Source organism: Apostichopus japonicus, chromosome 2, assembly GCF_037975245.1.
Source record: "Apostichopus japonicus isolate 1M-3 chromosome 2, ASM3797524v1, whole genome shotgun sequence".
Taxonomy (NCBI): Eukaryota; Metazoa; Echinodermata; class Holothuroidea; order Aspidochirotida; family Stichopodidae; genus Apostichopus; species Apostichopus japonicus.
Window position 1 is genome coordinate 4,414,273 of NC_092562.1, and position 20,411 is coordinate 4,434,683.

The 20,411-nt window shown below is 40.5% G+C and overlaps 1 protein-coding gene across 1 annotated transcript; it reads right to left on the minus strand.

Moving 5' to 3' along the window:
• Positions 1 to 3,413: 3,413 nt before the first annotated feature.
• Positions 3,414 to 6,247, minus strand: LOC139976252 (uncharacterized). Its single transcript, XM_071984880.1, has 3 exons — positions 5,280 to 6,247; positions 4,793 to 5,091; positions 3,414 to 4,681 (listed from the first exon to the last, which is right to left on the minus strand). The coding sequence occupies exons 1-3, from the start codon at positions 6,245 to 6,247 to the stop codon at positions 3,414 to 3,416; spliced, it is 2,535 nt and encodes an 844-aa protein (XP_071840981.1).
• Positions 6,248 to 20,411: the final 14,164 nt, after the last annotated feature.

A 20,411-nucleotide genomic window follows, 5' to 3' on the forward strand; every position in this document is an offset into this window, starting at 1 on the left:
TGTCCCCGAAGTCCAGCTGCTTGAACTAATAAAAATAGAAACTAGGCGTTCTCTCGGTTCTCTCTCCGTCAGAGGCCAATCTCGGAATACCTCGTGAGCGTGGTGAGCTCAAACTAATAAAACAATCTGCGCTACCACTAACAAGGGGAAACATCTCAAATTCGGGTGCTGAATCAGCAAAGTTTACAAACAAAACAGGGGTACGATTTTCATTGGCTGTCCCCACCTGCAACTCGCAAAAGCTGTACACATATTTTTGGGAGAGAGGCCATCGACGGGTAGAACCGAAGGAACGCTCATTCTACAACGATAATATTATAATATCAATTTACTTAAAGGGATACATTTCCGTTACACTACCCCCCTCTTAAAAAGACAAATGCTACCACGCATTTACGAATTAAGCTTACATCTTTAAGAACACTTTTACAAATACAACTTGACAGAAATACAAAATAATATAAGTAGAAGTACAAAACTAAGAGCTAATATTCTCCACCACGTTTACTTCAGTTGGCCGGCCCCTCTACAGTCTCCTTGGTTGCTCGGAACACCGTCCCATCTGGGTGGATTGCCGTCTCCGTCAGTGTTGTTAGTCTGATCCCGGTTTCAAACCTCCTCACCTTCCATTCCACCTGCGTTGCGCTGCATGAGAGCACCTTACTTTTCTCCCTCCACTCACTGACTCGCATCCCAGGGTCCGACGTGTCCCCACGGAACAGTCGAGGGTCTGTGCCAGGTCTCTCCGGTGTTAAAGTTGGAATCACGCTGGTCTTACTTTGAGATTTCTGGCGGTGTACTTGGCTCTCTGGGGTCGGAATTCCTTTTGCAGCCTGCGGTGTTGGGGGTCTTGATAAGGAGGACAGTGGTGACCCCATCAGGTCCTCCAGGGCTGGCGCATACGCAGATGTCATTCTTTGTACCTTGGGTGGCTCTTTGTCGTAGTATTTGTTCCCATCGTTGCGATGGTCCTTTTTCCCTTTAGCCTTCGGCTCTAACTTTCGATGCTTGGCACCAGAGTGTCTCTGTACATCTGTCTTTCGGTCACTCTGGTACGAGCAGGTTTCGCAATGGAATCTCTTCCTACTGTGCTCCTTCTGGAAATGTGATTTCAAATCTGCCGCACTGGACTGCCTTTGTCTACAGATTCTGCAGCGGTATTCTTTGCACCTCTGTAGTTCTCCATCGCTCCACTCTGTCTCGTCTTTGCGCTCCATGCTGTATCAGTCAGTGTTTGTATCTGAAAGGAAAACGGAAAAGATTCAATTTGATTAATGGAATGCAATCTTGTCTGTTCTAATACAGTCCTGTAGCCAGGAAGGTATTCGACGCAGACGACTTGACCGTCTTGGGGTACGTGATCCTCTTGTGACCTTGAATTTTCCTCTCTCGCATCTTTTATCTTGGCTTCTTCTGTGCCTATCTCTCTTTACCAGTACAGGTTTTCTGATTCTCAACTTAGGATTCTGGTCAGTTTGAACTGCAACATTCACTAGAGTCTTTAAATTCTGCTTGTGGGTCATCTTGCGAATATCGATTGGAATCTCGCCTGGATATAGCTTGAGACGATTGTGGTGGACCACACTTGCCTTGCTCTTGTTACTTTTCCTTATTCTGTACGTCACATCGCTCAACTGGTCTGTGATGAGGAAGGGTCCTGTCCACTTCGGCTGTAGCTTTGGGCTAAGTCCCTTGCGTCTCTGGGTTGTCTGTAACATGGCAACGTCACCTTTCTTGTAACACCAGTCTTTGACATTTCGGTTGTAACTTCTCTTTTGTCTCTCGCCCGCGATCTGCAACTTTTCTCTAGCACTCTCGTGGATTATCCTCAGTCTGTCTTCAAGGTCTTGGGCATAGCTGTGGAGTGTTCTTTCAGTACTTAGTTCACCCCTGTCGATGATGTGGTCAACGGGTAAAGGAATCTCACGTCCAAGCATCATTTCCGCCGGAGAATGTCCAGTGGATTCGTGAATAGAGGAACGGTATGCCATCATCACTAGCGGTATGCATTTGTCCCAATTTTTCTGATCGCTGTCGACGACTTTCGATAACATTTCTTCCAAGGTACGGTTGAATCGTTCTACCATGCCGTCACTCTGCGGATGGTACGGAGTTGTTCTAGTCTTGTCCACTCCTAGCAATTGACAGTTCTTTAAAGAGGTTGGACTCAAAGTTCCTCCCTTGATCAGTATGAATTTGCCTCGGAACGCCAAAACGACTCACAAAGTCTGTCACCAGGGTGTCAGCAACCGTTTCCGCACTTTGGTCTTTCAACGGGAAAGCTTCTACCCACTTGGTGAAGTAGTCGGCAACCACCATGATGTATTTGTTGTTTCTGTCTGTCAGTGGTAACGGTCCCAAGATATCAATCGCTATTCTTTCCATCGGGATTCCAACCCGGTAGGTCTGTAATTTTGCTTTCCCTTTCGCCGGGCCTTTTCTTGAACAACATACCTTACACACCTAACACCATCGTTCTACCTTTCGTCTCCAGGTATTCCAATAATATCTTTCCTGAACTCTATACATTGTCCTTCTTACTCCAAGGTGTCCGGAAGTTGGGTTGTCATGAAATAACTGTATAACTTCTTCTTGTAGACTTCTGGGGACTATGAACTGCCACGTGATGCAATCCCCTCCGTGGTCCTCCCATCTTCTACATAGAAGGCCTTGTCGAACTTCCAATCTGTCCCATTGAGCCCAATACGCTTTCAGTTCTTTCCCTTCAGCTGACACTTCTTTCCACGAAGGACGATCAACTTTGTTTTCTTTCCAAGTTAGCATCTTTCGTAGTTCTACATCTTTAAGTTGTTCAGCTTTCAGGTCTTGATTGGTCCATTTCTGTAACCAAGGCCGGGTGGTTCTGTACTTGAAGAAACTACAGCGACTTGTTTTGTTTCCTTAGTCTCCCCGTCCACGGTCCCGTTACTTCTGTCGCAGCCATCACCTTGATCTGTCTTTTCTTCCCGTTTCCACTTGTTGGTCTTGAACTCCATTGGTCCGTCTCGATCAATATCACCGGTTTCTGTTCTCGTACAATGTTGGCAATCATCCGAACATGGTCGTCGGGAGAGACCGTCTGCATTACCATGGAAGCGTCCAGGACGATGGGAGATCTCAAAGGTGTAAGTGCCAAGTATCTCCAACCATCTTGCTGTTTGTCCTTCTGGGTGCTTGAAACTCATCAGCCATTTGAGGGCTGCATGGTCTGTTCTGATCAGGAACCTGGTGCCTTAGAGATAATGGTGGAAGTGTTTAACTGACTGTACGACGGCCAGTAGTTCTTTTCTTGTGATACAATAACGTCTCTCTTGCTTACTCATGGTCTTGCTGAAATATGCTATGGGCTTTTCGTTTCCGTCTTGGATCTGCGATAAAACGGAACCGGTTGCAAAGTCACTTGCATATGTGTCTTATATGAAATCTTGCCCGCTGCTCATTGGGTAGTGAAGTACTGGAGCTGTTGTCAACGCTGTCTTGAGTCCGGAAAAAGCTGTCTCGCAGTCCTGGTTCCAATCAAACTTCTGTTTCTTTTCAGTAAGCTTGAACAACGGTAGTGCAATTTGAGCAAAGCCTCGTATAAATCTACGGTAGTAGCCACACAGGCCTACAAAGCTCCTAACTTCTGATAGGTTCTGTGGTCTCGGCCATTCTTTGACAGCCTTCACCTTCTCTGGATCTGTACCTACACCATCCTTAGAGACAATGTGCCCTAAGTGCGTGACACTCTGCTTAAACAGCTGACACTTGCCTGGGCTTAGTTTTAGTCCTGCGTCTCTAAATCGGTTGAAAATGGTCTTTAGTCGGTCCATAGGTTCGGAAAATGTGGCACCATATACGATGACATCGTCAAGGTAAACTAAGCATGCTTCCCAATGGAGTCCAGATAGCACACGGTCCATTAGTCTTTCGAATGTGGCGGGCGCGTTGCACAGTCCAAATGGCATAACACGGAATTGATACAAGCCATTTCCGGTTATGAACGCCGTCTTTTGTCTGTCTTCTGCTGCCATACCAACTTGCCAATAGCCACTGGCTAGATCTAATGTGCTAAACCAACGGGAACCTGCCATCGCATCCAGTGAATCTGCGATTCTGGGGATGGGGTAGCTGTCCTTGACTGTCAATGTGTTTAATCTTCTATAAACTACACAGAATCTTGTCGAACCATTTTTCTTCTTCACCAGAACTATAGGTGACGCCCACGGACTTGATGATGGTTCAACCACTCCCGCATCTAGCATTTGTTGCAAGAGTTCTCTCTCCACTTCCCTCTGTTGTACTGGGACTCGTCTTGCTGGTTGTTTGACTGGCCTTGCGTTGTCTGTGTCGATCTTGTGCTGGGCGACTGTGGTATATCCCAAGTCAGCAGATGATCTCGCAAACACATCAGCATAGTCTGTAACTAGTTCTTTCAGTAAAGCTCGTTGTTCATCATTCATATGTCCGTCTTCCGCCTCCAATAGTTCTGTAACATGTTGAGGGACTTCCCCCTGCTCGCAACGTTTTGTCGACACCGCCGATACCTTCTGTTTCTGACGCGCTGTTTCAGGGAACGAAACATCTAGATTCCCCGTCTCTTCTAATGAAGCTATACATGTACCACCATACACTCTTTTCACATCAGACGTTGGGTTAAACACTCTCAACGGAATCTTGCTTTCCCTTGGATCAGCCAGACCTTTAGCCACCAACAAACAATGTTTTTCGACAAACTTTTCTGTTGGCTCTACCAGAGCTGCTTCCCAGTGCCGAGGTCCCTCAGAGATTCATCCTAGCACTATTGCCTCACATCCAGGGGCAACTACTACGGTTTCATCTACCAAAACATGGCAAACATGAGTCTCCGTCACCTTCTTCACCTCACTGCTCTTTCTTGGTCCTCCCCAAGACAAAATACCGTTAATCACATCCAAGTGATAGTTGTGGCTTCTCATGAACTCCAAACCCAGGATTGCATCCGCTCCAATCTCAGCCACCCAAACTGTGTGTTCTACCCTATGTCCTGCAAGCTCTATCTGTACAGTGGCACATCCTTCGAACGGCAAATAACTCAGTCCATCTGCTAACACCATCTCACTGCCAACAGGTCTTAAGTGGGGACGACAGAATTCAGGGATAGATCTGTATACGCTGGGCTTTATTATTGTTATGTTGGCACCTGTATCGACCAAAAAGTTAACTGTAGTACCCTGCATAATGCCATCAACAAATATCCCAGAATCCCTATCTTGCACCCATCCTGTACTAACGCTCACTCCTGCGGGCCTAGAGTTTACTGCCGGCCTTCGACCCTCAAGTCCGGTTCCTTCTCGTTTCCCTGATACGACTTTCCTGTGGTGTCTTCTTGGTATGGTTCCCGACAATTTCTCTTTATGTGGCCAAACTTTCCACAACCCCAACATTTGAGTGGTGGTCTGTCTTGGTCTTGCCAGGACATGTTGCGACCTTGCCCACTCGCGACTGTCTGTTTCCTGTAATTTCCGCTTGCCAGTTCTTCATGTATCTTCGACATGTAGTGCTCCATTGTCTTTGCCAGATTCTCCCTAAGTAGTTGCATCTGTCTTTCTACTTTGTCTTCCTGCTTTTCTGTTTGTAAAACGGCTCTTGCTGTAGGTCTCTTGAGGTTACCCTTCTTTACTTCTGCCAGGTGGAATGCCTCTAGTTCAACTGCAACGGTTACTGCATCGGATAAGTTCACGGGTCTGGACTGGTATACTCTCCATCGGGTCTCTGTGTCTCCCAGAGAGTCTACGAAGTACTCCTTTGCAAGAGTCTCCACCATTTCGTACGGTGCATCCGGGTAGGCTTTTAACGCAAGGCGCTTAATATCCTGGGCGAGCTCTGTAAGACTTTCAGCTGGTTGCCTCTGTCTGTTCTTCAAAATAGCTCTAAACAACTGTGTTTGATTCGCCGGACTAAATCGTCTGCCTAAAGCTTCTGTGAGTGCTCTGTAACTTCTTCTCCGACTTCTGTCCAGGTCACTCAGGATCGCCCTTGCTTGTCCCTTCAGACTTGCTGCCAAATACAATGCCTTTGCTGCCTCTGGCCAGTTATTCAATTCTGCTATTAACTCGAACTGTACTGCGTAGTCGTCCCAGCTTGTACTTCCATCATACTGTGGTGGTGTGACATTCGCCTTCCCTGGAAGCTGGGCTGTATTCCTACTCTCTTCTTCGGTCTTGTAAGGTACACCGGTATCAATCTGTTGTCTGTAACCTCGTGGGTTTTGCCGGTCTGTCTGCATCTCTGTTGAGTAGTTGGGATGGTACTGACCACTGTGTATCTGTGTATTGTCTTGTCTGCGTTCAGTGTGCCAGGGTCGGTATGCTTATGGAGAGATGGCATCCGGGCCTATACGCTCGTCTTCCTGTAGGGACAAAATGAAAGGGTTAGTTTGCCTACCTGCAGGTCGTTCATACTCATTCCCAGATCCACTCGGCATTGCTTGTTGCCCTTCTGTTCTGTGTTGATGTTGTCGACCACTTGTAACACCCACCAGACTGCCAGTTGTTTCTGAACCCACCGAGCTCAGAACCTCGTATTCTGACGGCAGCTCTGTGGATGCACCTTGTGAAACACGAGAGTTCTGTTCTGTCATCAAAGGTCTCCATTCCTGGTTGGGCAATCCCTCTACGTTGTTTTGATTGTCAATCCTCTGGTCTGTGAACGGGTTGGTTCTCGAAAACTCCATCTGTAGCCTTCTTTAACTGTTTTGCACTGTATCTGTATCTGTTCTGTGCTGTTTCTGCGGCTCTGTGAATTTACTGGCTATCACTGGATCTTCCTCTGTCTCGGTCTTGTCTCTAGCAGTATGTGTTATCTGTAAGGACCAGGACTGATCTTTCATCCCACCGCTGCCACCAAGTGTAACGTTGACCAGTGTCCCCGAAGTCCAGCTGCTTGAACTTATAAATATAGAAAATAGGCGTTCTCTCGGTTCTCTCTCCGTCAGAGGCCAATCTCGGAATACCTCGTGAGCGTGGTGAGCTCAAACTAATGAAACAATCTGCGCTACCACTAACAAGGGGAAACATCTCAAATTCGGGTGCTGAATCAGCAAAGTTTACAAACAAAACAGGGGTAAGATTTTCATTGGCTGTCCCAACCTGCAACTCGCCAAAGCTCTGCACATATTTTTGGGAGAGAGGCCATCGACGGGTAGAACCGAAGGAACGCTCATTCTACAACGATAATATTATAATAACAATTTACTTAAAGGGATACATTTCCGTTACAGTATTATATCAGCCAGCATCAGTTATTACATCGCATGCAATTGTGTACCGTACGATCCGTGAAAGTTGCGCAGTATACCGCGGGATGATGCTAATGTAAACAGCGAAATGTCTTATGTAGATGGGGAAATCCTTGAAAAGTGGGGCTGACGGGTATTGTGGGCCGCGACGTAGAATCACCTACAAAAGCAACGATCCGCAGGACATGCGATGAGTCGAACATGATTTGTGACTGGTGACAATCTTCAAAAAGGTTATGGATGGAAAAAAACTATTGGGAAATACTTGGTTCTCAGGCAAAAGTGTACATCTGGTTGGTCATTTTCAAGCCAGAGAAGTGCCATTTCCAGTGATCTAGGGGTACCAAAACCAGAAAGTTTCTTGTACGCTGCGCGCCAACCAATGGTGGCGCTCCGCTTAGATAGTAATTCGCCCCCCCCGGGGGGGGCGCGAATATCCTTGATACGCCCCTGTAATTACCTAATATCAATTTGTATATATGTTTCTGGTATTCTTTTAGTAGCACCCCTACCCCCAGCACCCACCGGGACCAACCTTCCTCAGCCTCCCCCGCTTCCCCATCCCTCATCCACACTGGGTAGGGAAAACATTTGAAAAGAATTAGGATGTAATTTAAACTAAAATTATATATAGCTTCGTGCAAGTCTATGCGTTTTCACATTAGAACCGTAAAATGTGGCGTTCTTTTCATGCTTTAATATACATGTAAACGACGGGCCTTAGACATTGAGTCCGTATATACTGATATATTCTAGCACAGAGTCGCCTGTGTACTGGTAAACGTCCGCATGGATTTGTGCAAGTAATCACCGGGCATATTGGAAATCTGGTATATGGCTATACTATAGTGTGACTCTACTCGTATTCGCACTTCGAACATTTCTACTCGTATACTCATAGGCCTATTAAGGAGAATTTTACGTCTACTTGTACTAGTGGCGATGTACTCGAGCCTGTTTTATCTACAGTAACTCTTTCGTGGATGTGACAGATATGACTTTCGTACCTACATAATTAGCATGATGTGTTTCCTTTATTTGCTTTATTTACGTTAGTTGCTTTATTTGCTTTATATCATTTATTTCATTTATTTCATCTATTTCATCTATTTATTTCATCTATTTATTTCATTTATTTATTTCATTTATTTCATTTATTTCATTTATTTCATTTATTTATTTCATTTATTTATTTCATTTATTTCATTTTCAATTTATAAAGAGGAGTCATAAAAAAAAGTTAATGGGAAGAATAACTAACATAAAATGGGCACAAAATAAGGAAGGTATAAGATGATAGGATCCCATATACAATACATCTACACATACAAAGTTAATACATAAAACGATATATCAAACAAACTACAACAAATATTCTATAAGTCCTCGGATTGGATGAATAAAGCAGCACGGTGTATACAAGAGTTTTCTGTCAACTTGTGTTCTGTATTTTGGCACGATGTGGGGATTTCTTAGATTTCTGTTCGATTTGTGCAGGAGGCTTTTTAGTACAGTATATACAAAGGGTGATTCTGATCACTGTTTATCATGCATGAACATGTTAATCATGGCGCCAGCATTACACCACTGGCCATGATTTGCAATATTCAAAATCTAACTGCAACATTGTAGGAGCCATGATGCATGTTAATACACGAAATGTTATAGGTGCCATGAGTTGCGATTAGAACTATTGAATTAATGTCGTAATATAACAATATTCAGTTATTCAAGTATATATTAGAAACAAAAAATAGGTATAGACTCAGTCAACCACGTGACAATATTCAGTTTTCAGTTATAAATATATTTACTTCATTGTTTTTAATATCTCAGTTTCTTAATATCCCTCAGTAGTTAGCCACAAGAAAAGTATTAACATATTGAGATATCTATCTCCTGGACATCTTCTAAGCTCCGTAGCTATAAGCCATATCAAATTTGTAGGGATTATATGAGGGATTTTTCCCTTTCATTTCCCTCCTCAAAAAATAAACAAGAAACGGAGGTGCATGAGGGACATTCAATATCTAATGAGGTCAATATAGTACTAACCACAAGTGTCGATAATATCGCATTCCCTTTTGGTTTCCCGAAGGGGAAAACTATGGAGTCACTCTTACCGACCTGCCAAAATTGCGACTGGGACCGAGCATTGCAAAGTCGGTAGTTACTATTACGGTTAGATTCGTTAAACAACGGCAGCATACATAAACGTTGTACTCTAAGCCGAAGCCAAAGTGAACTAGAACTGCATTTGCCTGCAAATATACGCAGTATTGTATAGTGCGCGTGGAGTATACTTGCAGTATTAGAATTATTAAATGACTGTAAAATTTCCTTCTGCATCTTTTGGTAAAAACCCCAACCTCATAGCATTTTCTTGTATTTTGATAATACAAACTTTTTAAAATTCAGTGATAAATTTCTATGAATTTCATCTTTCAATATCACTGTTATTCATGTCATCAGGGTAATTATGTTGACAAAAATGGGTTTTTGCTGTGGGTTTTTTCTTTATATACTGTGAAAATCATCTTAACACTAAGGGAAATAATATTCTTACACAATACTTGGTCTTTTTTTATCAAATTCCGAATGCAGAGAACAACTACTTAACACAACCATTTCAGATGTATCACGGTTCAAGGATAACAATGCACCATAATGAGAAAGTATAAACTTTATTGGAGGATTAACCTTCCTGACGTAAGCAGGGGCTTATCTGGTGGGGAAAAAATGACATTTCCATATTAACATAATGTAATTAGGAACAAAATATTTAAGATGGGTTTTTAAAGTATTATTGATATTCCTCTTCTATAATGCCATTTAACTGTCACGTTTTCTGCGCCAGCGGAAAGCCCCTTTAAGGTAAATCTCGGTCCAATTAGAACAACATCAAAAAATGACCACCCACTTCGTAAGGAGTGTTTGTTCTAATGTCATTTATTGACAGATCTTTGTTGTGACAACGACGTCACATCCGTTAGGAATTAGACATTTCTCCAAAAAAAAATGAAAAAAGCAATCTGTTCAATTATATACAAAAGGAAACAAAACATCATTTTATTGCTTTACATATTGCAGTATAATCTCATCCGCCATATAAGCAAAAGAAGGAAAACGCTGACCTAAAAGTCAGTTGGCATGGTGACACGGCGATATTAGAGGCAATTTATATCACTATTACCGATTTCCTGTCGTGAATAACTTATCTCTACCATGGAGCTATAATCCCAGGTTCATAGCTCCATGTCTCTACATTGTTGAAATATGTCGTCCTCAACATTTTTTTTTTCACTTTCATTATTATGTCTTTTTATTTACACATTCTATTATAAAACCAGGGAGTCGTTTTCAGCTCCAATATGACTTTTTACACGACGGATTAAAACAAATCTTCTGATTATAGGAAAGTATATAAGCGAATAATGATATCTTCTCTGTTTGATATTACATACATTGGTCAGGGGTGTATGGGTGTTGTATTATGCCTATAACGGTTGACGTTATGTAGGATAAGATTAGATTATTCTTAGCTGTCTGGGGAAATTATTCCTGACATCTCTACATCACTTAGTCTAATAATGGTCGTTTGGCTATGTATCTCATTCTAATGTCTAGAAAATAGTGCAGCGGGGTTACTATGGTGATTCCAGTTTAGTGATTCCGTCTTGTTGTGTAACTCGATCACCAAATAATTCATGCAAAGTGTTTGTTGAGCTTAGAATTGATCGCAAATGTTTTGTCCTTGGACTCCTTCCAACTTCTTAATCTCAAGTACCTGTATTAATCCTTGTTACGTAATTTCGGACATGCTGTTATCTGGTTGTCGCATTTAAGGATCTGTTACCATGGTAATACCAGTGTAATACTTCCAAGCTAGTACTCTTCCGGTTATCGATAGTGCAAACGACATTCACTGACCCAGCCGACTGATTCAGAAGCTAGTATACAATTGTACTGTAATATCCGACAAATTTAACAATTATATTATTGTTATCATAATATTATCATTGTACCCATGCATGTATATACTATATGCAATCTTGTGGACGTTTTATATTTTATTATTATGATGCAATATTATTGTAGCCTATTATAAAATGTGAATCGGTTGATTTACCATATATACGTCCTTGGTGGGTTTTCATGGAACGCCAAAAGTGTCATCAGCATATTACAAAGATGACCATACATCCCTGTGAGGTATTGGTCCTATATACTCTGTCATTTAAACTCTATATTAGAAAGCTGTTCCCAACCAAACACCTTTCCTTTTTGAAGATATGATGACATATTCTTGTGCTTGTTTAGAGAGAAACCATGCAGTCAAGCGGTATGGAATAGTTACTTACAGTTGACGTATTGGATGGGGGAGGGGCGGTACAGTACACAGCCCCTCGTGCGAAGGGGTATTGGACTTGTGTGGTCCCGCTTCCAAACAAAAGGAAAGCAAACATTAGCATGGAATTCGGACAACGTGTTCGTATAGTACGGAGGATGTGTCTAATCAGTTATAACCATGGATTGATAGACACATTTTTGTTTTATTTCCCTTCCAGCGCGCATGATACATTCTGCTTTCATCGTCAGGTGTCGTTTGTATCTTCAAAACTAGTTGCCTTCGTATGTAACAGCTTTGTTCCCCCCCCCCCCCCCCCGCTAGAGTCTACAGAGTAAATATAAGACTGACACGCGAGATAAAGAAACAATGGTGACAGAAAATGCTTAAACAATAGCGTCGGAAACTTTGATAATCCGTTACGTCAGGGATGACACACTTTACCCCAGTTCACAGAATCTGATCTATAGTTCGACAAAATGAAGGCTACATATGGAAACCCTTATGATGATATTCACCACGAGCTGACGGGCGTGTCTTTTGTTCTGACCAGCATTCTGTGAAACTTTGGAGGTTTTAGTAGTGCTTACAAAATTGATTAGTGTATATTATATTAACACCTTCAATCTGCCAGCACAAGTACTAAACCACCTCCTCCCCCACCCCACCGCCCCCCCCCCCACCCACACACACACACATTTACCCGACTCAACTCCCCCGCCGTGGCAAAATCAGAAGAGCGATTCAGCTGTCCTATAAAGTTGTTTGAGAGAAGAGGGCGGTCTTTGCTTGTCTCGTCTAGAGTTTGTTTATACTCTCTATAAAGGAACTCTAGTCTTGTCCTTCTCCTTCTTCTTCTTCGGCCGCCGTCAATATACTGACGATTGGCTACCAGTTTGACGCATCTCCTTATCTCCTCCTTCCAGGTAGTTCTGTTCTGAGCTCTATATTGTCCAGAGCCGTTAAATCTAACTATACGGCTCTGGTCTTGTCTAGAGTTCCTTTATCTAGAGCGGTCTATCTCTATATATGGCTCTGGTCTTGTCGTAGATATACTGTAGTGTTTTGTATGACTTGAAGCAAATCTTACTATATATTTTTCTTCTTTTGTCCTTCTTTCCGAATAATCCTTTGTAAATTCACATTTCCGGTTAACCGATTATTGCTTCCAAATCATGGTCTTCCTTGGTCCGTTGGGAGAGGATGGGAGAGGTTGGAGGGTATGCCCCGACAAACTCTGGCAATTTTTCTCGGAAATGGTATCGCGAGCCAGTAGTTTGAAATAATATATATATATATATATATTTACATACATACATACATACATATATATACATACATACATACATACATACATACATATAAAATATACAATTACAATTGGCCTAGTGTGCGTATATATTGTTAATATGTAAATAAGAAAATGAGCAATATAAACACATAACTTTCTTATGTTTCTACTGAGGTGGATGGATTAGAGAGGGTGTAGAGAAAAGTTTGGGAATTTGATGGGTAAATCACCCCCCCCCCCCGCCTCCTCCACCACCGTCCCTACCTCGGACGGTTTTATAGCATATATAGGCTACTATTCGAACTACGGTGGCAGATACGTTCGTGTGAATGGAACCACTATTATTATTATTAATGACGATAAAAAGATAAAGAATAAAGAGAAAGATGAAGGATGACCATAACATAGAAGAGAAAGAGCTGCAAAACTCACTAAAGCTATCTTCGAAGTGTAAGGTTGTACCTGTATATTATAAGAACTATCATTACCACACTCAACCTTTAATTAATATCATTTCCCTGCTTCGTTTCCTTTTGTTAGAATTGCTTACGATTCGTGAACTCATTAGATAATTTTCTAGGTCATTAATATGGGTCAAGGTGGCAGAGAAAAACATCTGTTTGAAGTTGACACTTGTTCTCGGTAATAACTTCCGATTTTTTTGTGGCGCCATCACTTTTTTTTTTTATCAATTACAAAAGTTGACTGTACTTAAAACTAAGATAGACGGGCGGAAGTAGGGACTGACGGAAGGAAGGTCGGATAGATGGACGGATAGATGGATCAGTGAATAATGAAAGCATGATTATATTATATAATATAAGGAACTTTCAAAATGTCGGATTATCGAACAAGATTTCGGGCCTACAATGTCCAGCGCCATCAAAGGACGCCCGCTGCCAGCGGGCCTCTGTTAATATACATTTTGGCAAGACATAGTAATTTTCTATTTTAGCGATTTGCCTGCAAAACCGGTAACTGAAGGGGTGTTGAAGAGGAGCGTTGGGGTGGGGGGGGGGTATACGAAGCCATGGAGATCTAGGTGGCGTTTATCTGGCACTGAACAATATTCATATCGGTATCAGTAAGTAAAATGAGTACTGTAGTATAAATAAAAACAATTGTTGGAAATCCCTGACCATGAAAATACAACGATTTCATAATGAGACCTTGTTGAACTTGTCTCCGATATTGTAATGAAAAAAAACACGTTATATTACAAATGGAATCATATTTTTCTTAGCTGTTGAGGTATAGTCAACTATCACAGATGTCTCTATATCAAATAGCTTGATGCCTATTGTTCTTAGTTTGTCTATTCCTTGTCAGTCCCGTTACTAATGCTGATATCATTACAACAGTGAGCAAGTTAACGAAGATTAGCCGCGTGTACAAATGATATTTCTGTTAAAAGTTAACTAGAGCAGCCAATGATATTATTGTGCCCATCACATATATTCTTATCCGTTAACTCCAGTCTTGAATCGCATGAAAACATATATAGCGCCATCATTTTACGTAACACGTTACAATATCATGACCTGTAATTATATGTCATTATATCCTCTGTGTTCCTGCACAAATACTCACGTATAAAGATACATCTGAACTGTTGCTTTCCTATTCTATTGGTGGTTTTCCAGCTAAACTGAATGTACTGACTGAAGGGATGGAAGGGTGAGTATAATCCCTCTTTGGGGAGGGAGGGGTACATGTGGAAAATTGAGGAGGGGAAGGGGGGGGGTAAAATCAATTAAAATAAGACTTTTTCCATTTAAATATGTATATACATCAAGTCGAAATGGCGATGTGATCAGTTTCATTCACGTTGTTCGATTTTCTTACCATATACAGGCATTTCAATATGCAGCATGGTTTAGTTTAGTATGAGTATTGCTGAACAAGATGAGCTTATTTCGCGAACCAGATTCAAGGTGATATTTGTTTTTGTTATCAACTGCTAACGCTTTCAACCATCACCTACATGTGTGATGAGAAGAAAAAAAGTCCGCTCACCGCGTTCGTATGGAAAAATGCACAAGTTATTAAAAGATAGCGAGCCGCCCTTACTTTTGCTGAGAGTCATTTAAAACGCAACCAGCGTGTTTGCAGATTTGAGCTACAGACGGCGACACAACCACGCCATACAATTGGTCAATCGCTTTGGTGTCTTTAACCAATCGAAAGTTACGTTTTCTGATGGATGGCGGGAAATCCGGAAGCACTTCTTTTCGCGTGTTGATTTTATTTAACACACACGCAAAGCGAGTGGTTGACTTCCAGATACTTGGTAGTGTGCAAGGTTTAAGTCAATTAAAACATGCTTTTCTATGAGAAAATACCGTACAATATACTGCTAAAAGAAGTCGGTGCAGGGAAGGGGGGGGGGGAGACTCTGGTCTATGATACAATCCAATATGAAATGGGTGGGTGCGAAATTTACCATGCGGTCCACAGTGAAGTTGTAATCCATGCAGGGCATGCAACAATCGGGGACGTACATGCCTATTATACTACCGTGACAAACAAAAAAATGGAAATATATCACTGTGAGGATTTAAAAAGTCATATGGTTCTAAATGGGTAGTCACATAAGAAATGTTGCTGCCGCGGGCCTCACTTTGGCCACCTGTGTACCATTATAGGAAGATTTGTATAGCTATGTATATATTGGAGTATAATATCCCGAGTATGTGAGGACCGGAGAACAATTTGTCGGGTTACGAGTAAGAGTATAAGTTCAGTGGGGGTGGAGGTGGGGTTGTCAGACATAATTAGCGGTGTGTATTTTAGCGACGTAGCGTACCACCCCCCCCCCTTCCCCCAATGATTAAAGCAACCCTGGTCGTTTCAATCATCCACGACTTTTGCAGCGGCATGTTACAGACGAACAGAATTAGGGAAGGGGGGCGTTCACCTGCGATAGGACGTCTCGTGTTACTACTATACCTCTGGCCCCCTGAATAGCAACGCCTGTCTCATAAGTATGCAGATTGTTAAAAGTAAATGTCGAAGTGTCAAATAAAATAATATTATCAATTCATTTCATAGGTTGGCAAAATAACGACAACACGTTCTATTGGGGCGATGAACCGCTCAAGGTTTCCACACGATTTTAAACCGAAAAGAATTTGGAGAAAATAATCAAGGCCATTTTAAAAATATCCATTAATTGCCTCAAGAACTCACTTCACGCATCGTTAAAAAAAACATAATAATAATAAAACGTATAAAAAATTAAAAAGAAATTCTGAGAAATCCTAGGTCTTTTTACCAAAATAAATTTAAACGAGAGGAAGACAACCTAAACAAGATCTCACACGTTCGTCTTTTTTCTTCAAATAAAATCGTCACGTTTTATGGTCATATACCGGTTAGACTACCCTGCAGGCATTTCTTCCGTGTCTGAAAATTCTAGAGTCAAACATTGAGGGACAATATGGTGCAATTTCCATACAGTCGCTTATATAAGTAGGTCTTCGCTGAGAAATAGGTGAAATATATTTATTTATTTGTGTAAAAATTCTTGAAAAATACAGAATTTGAAAATATGCCAAATTTTTATGGTGTTATGTTTGGTGAATTTTGTGATAATTATATAGGAGTCAGCGAACAGTAAAGACGCCTTTTTTTTCTTTTTTTTCCGGAATGTAAAATTGTGTCAGATCTGTTGGTTGCAAAGGTCTTTGTATATTGATGTAGCAACTGAACATTAATTCATTCAAAGATTATTACGAAATACGAGATACGGTGGTGATAACTACAACAGTTTTTTTATTGTGTGTATATGCATGTGTGTGTATGTGTGTTTGGTAGGCTTATATGTTGCGCTTAAAACGTATGCAACTTATAAAATACTGTATAGGTGTATATATGTAATATCGTTTCACAATAACCTTTCTTTTCACAACAAAAGGAAACACACACAGACGTTTGCTAGTTGTATGTCGTATCTCATATTTACAGTTCGAATCGGGCGGGGAGATAAATACTGACATCTAGGGATAACGCCAAATACCCGGTGACTGATAACCAATATATATATATATATATATATATATATATATATATATATATATATATATATATATATATATATATATATATATATATATGGATATATATAACTATGGATCCTACCTTAGGTCGACAGTTACATTGACTTACACACTAAATTTAATCTAACCCTAACCCTTTTTTCTAACCCTAACCCTGAACTGACCCTAACCAAAACTTTTAAATGAACGTTTTAGAGGACGGAGAACATTATAAAGCTATTTGCGACAATAAAAAAGTGTCTTAAAATGGTAGTGAAAACATTAGGTCGACACTGAAATGTCGACCTAAGGTACACTGTTGCATGACCTAAGGTACACTTTTTTACCATAAACTGTCGACCTAAGGTACATATTATGCTTATATATTATGCATATTATGCTTATATATATATATATATATGTATATATATATATATATATATATATATATATATATATATATATATATATATATATATATATATATATATATATATATATATATATATATATATATATATATATATATATATATATATATATATATATATATATATATATATATATATATATATATATATATATATATTGATATCAAGAGTTTTTGACACGATCGATTATATTGTACGAGTGAAATCTAACGGAATATTTGTGAGCGTTGTTAAGGAAGGGATATTTCTCAAACAGTTGCGGCAGACACGTTGATTAATTCGCCATTGGCAGGGCATGAAGGCCTTACACTGACAGGATGATACAAGCAGAGTATAGCGCATGCTGGTAAGCGCTGACGGCGAGAGAACGCGAATATCACACCCTGACCCTTCCATGCATGGTGAGAGCGCATTCTGTCTGCAAATATATTTGTGTAAGTCTAGCACCCAATGACGTCACACTACCTTCATTACTCATGAATATTCATTACCTTGCAATATCATCTCAGCCCAGTTGGGACACTTTTTTAATGTTATACTGTCCCATCCGAAAGCACTGCTATACTGACAGTATGAACAGTTCACAACTTTTATCTGATTGAAACGGGGTATTGATACTGCTCACATTGGCAGAGTGTTTTGTAGCAGGACATGAAAGAAAAAAATGTCCCAGCTGGGTGATACATTTCTTCACAATGAATTCTTAATTTTTCAAGTTAAATTTAAATCCTTACCCCATGATATACAGCCCAGTGATCATTCATCTTTTAACGTAATACAATGACGATTGTTTCAGTATTTATCTGCACAATTTATCACTCTTTCTAGTAGTGATTTCAGTCTTTTCCTTCAAACAATTCTAGCCATTTTAGCTCTAATAGAGTGAAAGCACTCACTACAGGTGCAGAACTATATAATAGTTGACATGAAGTCACTCTTTGATAAGAGTGACTTTTCACTCCGCCATAAGAGTGGAAACTTTTCAAAGGGGAAAAAATTCTCACTCTTTGAATTAAGGTTACATATCACATGATTGTGACGTGACGGTATTCGGCGAGAAGGGGATCAATGTGTCACGTGGCTAAGTAAATAACCTATGCTTTTAAGTGTGTACAAAATGGCTGCACATTTGTGGTATGGGTTAAAGTACGGTACCGTGCATTAAACTGCTGCTTTTATAGTTTTCATTTTCTTTCTCATCAACTCCAGCAAAAATTCGAACTAACAACTCAAAAAGCAACTCGTGATCCTCCTAGAGAAACCTCTGCTCTCAATAAAGCTTCATCGCAAGTAATTGAACCGTTGGTATGTTCGGGTGTATGCATATTTACAGAGGGAGGAGCGATAATCATCGGAACAGCGGCGAGACATCAGTATATACCCTAGGTGGTCTACAGGTCGTCAAAAAGTGGTTATATAGGCCTTTTTTAATACGAAATGCGAACTGTAGCTATTTATCCTCCCGGTACAATCATGAAGTTTTCTTTTTATTGTTTCCTGAAGGGCTTTATCTGGGGGACCAGTTCTGTGCCCTGGATACTGTTTGGTTTAATATGAATGTAACGTTTGGGAGCTGTGATATCTATGGTAGCTTAAAGAGACCATTGACGAAAGGTTTCGTATTCTACGACCCATACAAAAAATATAATCTCAACCTTATTTCCAGAAAATTGTAAGATAAAAAGTATGTCAAACTGTAATTTCAAATGATCCAAAAAAGTTGAGTATGTTTATTGAATACGATGATCTTTGCCTGTTAATTTAAGTCATGGGTTTAGCTCGTTGAAGCCTACCGTACTATGCCTGTTCAACCTTATTACCCAGACGGATAATCCATATCGAACCCTCGCAACTTTATTTACAGTGAATTTTTTTTTTCAACAGGTCAACAATTTTCGGGAACCTCGTGAATAAGAGGTATATATAGTTAAGTCTAAGCGATAGCGTGAAAGCAAAGATCCATAATAAATCTTTATTTTGCTATATAGCTTTCTATTCATTTTCACCCTCTAATTTATGACGGAATGTTACGTGTTCGGCAATATATACGGCTCTCACTATTGTCACGACGTCGCCGGGAATGGACAAAATTCCACGACAACACAATCGTGTGAAAGCGTTTACTCTTCTGAAGAAAATCATGTAAATATTTACTTAAGGGGGGTATTGTATCACGTTTCTTGGACAAATATATTTGATACTCATCACTTGTATCGCCATTAAATTTAAATTCTTTTGTCAGCTGGGCAAGTTTTTGTGAAAAGAAAAGAAAACAGTTATTTATGTGCCTTTCAGTTAAAGCTTTGAAATATTTCCAAGAAGTTAAAAACGAAGGAACTCAATTTCTAAATATAAGAATCAAGAATGATATTGCCTGCTCAACTTTTCGAAGCATGTCCAAAAATACTTGTCTCTTTGGGTTTTTTTTTTTGGGGGGGGGATTACTTTTTTAATTACATGAATGTTAATGAGAAGAAATATTAACCGTAATTAATTTTCTAAATATAATCAGCAATAAATGATAAAAGGAGGCATTGGAATGTCGACGAGAAGGATTCTCTGCTACCCCCCCCCCCCGCCCTCTCCCTCCTAATATTGTGACCAAAATGGAATGGAACTTGGAGTAATTATAGAATACAGGGCCACTCGATGATACTATCTGAGCATCCGGATGCGCGGATGCTCAGTCTCACCCCAGTACGTATGTGAGTAAAAAATGTCAAAGTCCCAGTTCTTTCTTTTTGAGTGGATGCGCGGATGCGTGGATGCGGAGTCAAAAATTTCCTAAGTCCTTTGCTAGTACTTCTGTGGTGGAATTTTAGAGGGCGTCACACATGTACGGATGCCTTTAAAAAACGACACACTATTGATGTGGAATATCTTCGTACATACGGGACTTTCAGTATTGGAAATACGTGATGGTATATGTCGAAACTTTTTCGAAAATTATTTAAGTCCATTCCTAGTACTCCCGGGATGGATGCGCGGATGCGCGGATGCGGAGTCAAAATGAAATACGTGATGGAATTTTAGAGGGTGTCATACG

Excerpts from the sequence above, each read along its gene's own strand:
- LOC139976252 (XM_071984880.1), bottom strand. The coding sequence starts at position 6,247 with ATGCAGACAGACCGGCAAAACCCACGAGGTTACAGACAACAGATTGAT. Across the intron at positions 5,092-5,279 it reads TTGAGGGTCGAAGGCCGGCA|ACCTGTTGGCAGTGAGATGG; the intron begins GTAAACTCTAGG and ends TCCCCACTTAAG. Across the intron at positions 4,682-4,792 it reads CGTAGTAGTTGCCCCTGGAT|GTCTGGCTGATCCAAGGGAA; the intron begins GTGAGGCAATAG and ends TGGTGGCTAAAG.